We start from the raw sequence: 1468 nt of genomic DNA, 5'->3' as shown, positions 1-1468 counted from the left end.
CCTTCAAACTTCCTGGGCCACCCAGTCTCAGGTGAAGACAATAGTGTGTTCTGCTAACAGAACACACCTTAGTCTTGTATCTGTATGCTCAGTCCTTTTATGAAATCCCATTTCTCTCTCTCTCTCTCTCTCTCTATATATATATATATATATATATATATATATATATTTTTTTTTTTTTTTTTTTTTTTCTAGACAGGGTTTCCCTGTGTAGCCTTGGCTGTCCTAGACTCACTTTGTAGACCAGGCTAGCCTCAAACTCACAGTGATCTGTCTGTCTCTACCTCCCAAGTGCTGGGATTAAAATCATGCACCATTTTTTTTTTCATATTCCATAAAATTCTCCAATTACTAAGCACACAGTTCAGGAGCTTTTACTAAATTCACAGTTGTGCAATTATAACCCAATTGTCCTGTACCCCCAATAGAGAGTCACCCACAGCCCTCACCACGCCTCCCAGTAGCCACTAGTTAGTTGACATTAGAATCTTCCTCAGCCCCTCCTTTCTGATCTCTGGAAACATGGTTGGGTCACCATACCCACCCAGTATTTGTTTCTCTGGTCTTTGCTTGCACAGCAAATGTTTTAGTCACTGAGCATTTCCTTGGGCTTTCATTCTTTTTTTTTCTTTCAGAATATGAAAGTTTATTACTGTGTTTGCATTGTCAAAATTTATGATCTTGGTCTTTCCTTCTTGCCTTTGTACAAGGCCAAAAGAGACACATTGGCTACTTTAACAACCTTAAATCGGACTCCAGGAATATCACCTACAGCATGGCCTTTTCGACCAAATCCAGCACCCAGAACTTCATCGTTTTCCTCAATGAAGTTCAAGCAGCCATCACTGGGCACGAACGCCGTAATCTTCTTTCCATTCTTGATGAGCTGCACCCTCGCACACTTCCGGATAGCAGAATTTGGCTGCTTGGCTTCAACCCTTCCTTTTTCCAGCACAATTCCCTTAGCATGAGAGGCACCTCCAAAAGGATTGGCCTTCAGGGCTGTGCCCAAGTGGGCTTTCTTGTATTGCTTATCATGCTGCTTCGGGTCACATTGGTGACTGCGGAGCTTCCTGGCAGAACGGAGATCACGACACTTGGCCATCTTGCCGGCGCCACGGGCCCGAGAGAAAGAGAGAGGTGATGCAGGCGGGCTTTCATTCTTTTTTTTCTGAGTAATGTTGACTGCAGCTATATTCACATTGTATCTGTTCATGCATTGGTTCATGACTTCTCCGGCTGCTTCCACCTGTCTAGTCCATGCTATGAGCTGTCATGTGAGTTAGTCCACCTTCATTCCCAACGTTTGAGACAGATGGGTCTGTGAGATGACGAACATAGGCTGCGGTGACTTTGGGTTCACACATCAGTGGTTGGAGTTAAGTTTCTGAGTCAACGAAATGACTAATGATGTTCTTGTCACATGTTTTGGGAATTAAATAGGATGCTATGTGCTGCGGGGGGGGGG

General features: G+C 44.0%; 1 protein-coding gene across 1 annotated transcript; it reads right to left on the bottom strand.

Annotated features, from left to right (window-relative positions):
- Positions 1-616: 616 nt before the first annotated feature.
- LOC127210687 (40S ribosomal protein S23-like) lies at positions 617-1105 on the bottom strand. The gene has a single exon (XM_051170414.1). It carries the CDS (start codon positions 1103-1105, stop codon positions 674-676), a length of 432 nt encoding a protein of 143 aa, XP_051026371.1. The 3' UTR covers positions 617-673.
- Between the last annotated feature and the right edge of the window lie 363 nt (positions 1106-1468).

The sequence above is a fragment of the Acomys russatus genome, chromosome 28 (genome assembly GCF_903995435.1).
Source record: "Acomys russatus chromosome 28, mAcoRus1.1, whole genome shotgun sequence".
NCBI classification, from domain to species: Eukaryota; Metazoa; Chordata; class Mammalia; order Rodentia; family Muridae; genus Acomys; species Acomys russatus.
The sequence above is the reverse complement of the archived record's forward strand: the minus strand, read 5'-3'. Positions and strand labels throughout refer to the sequence as shown.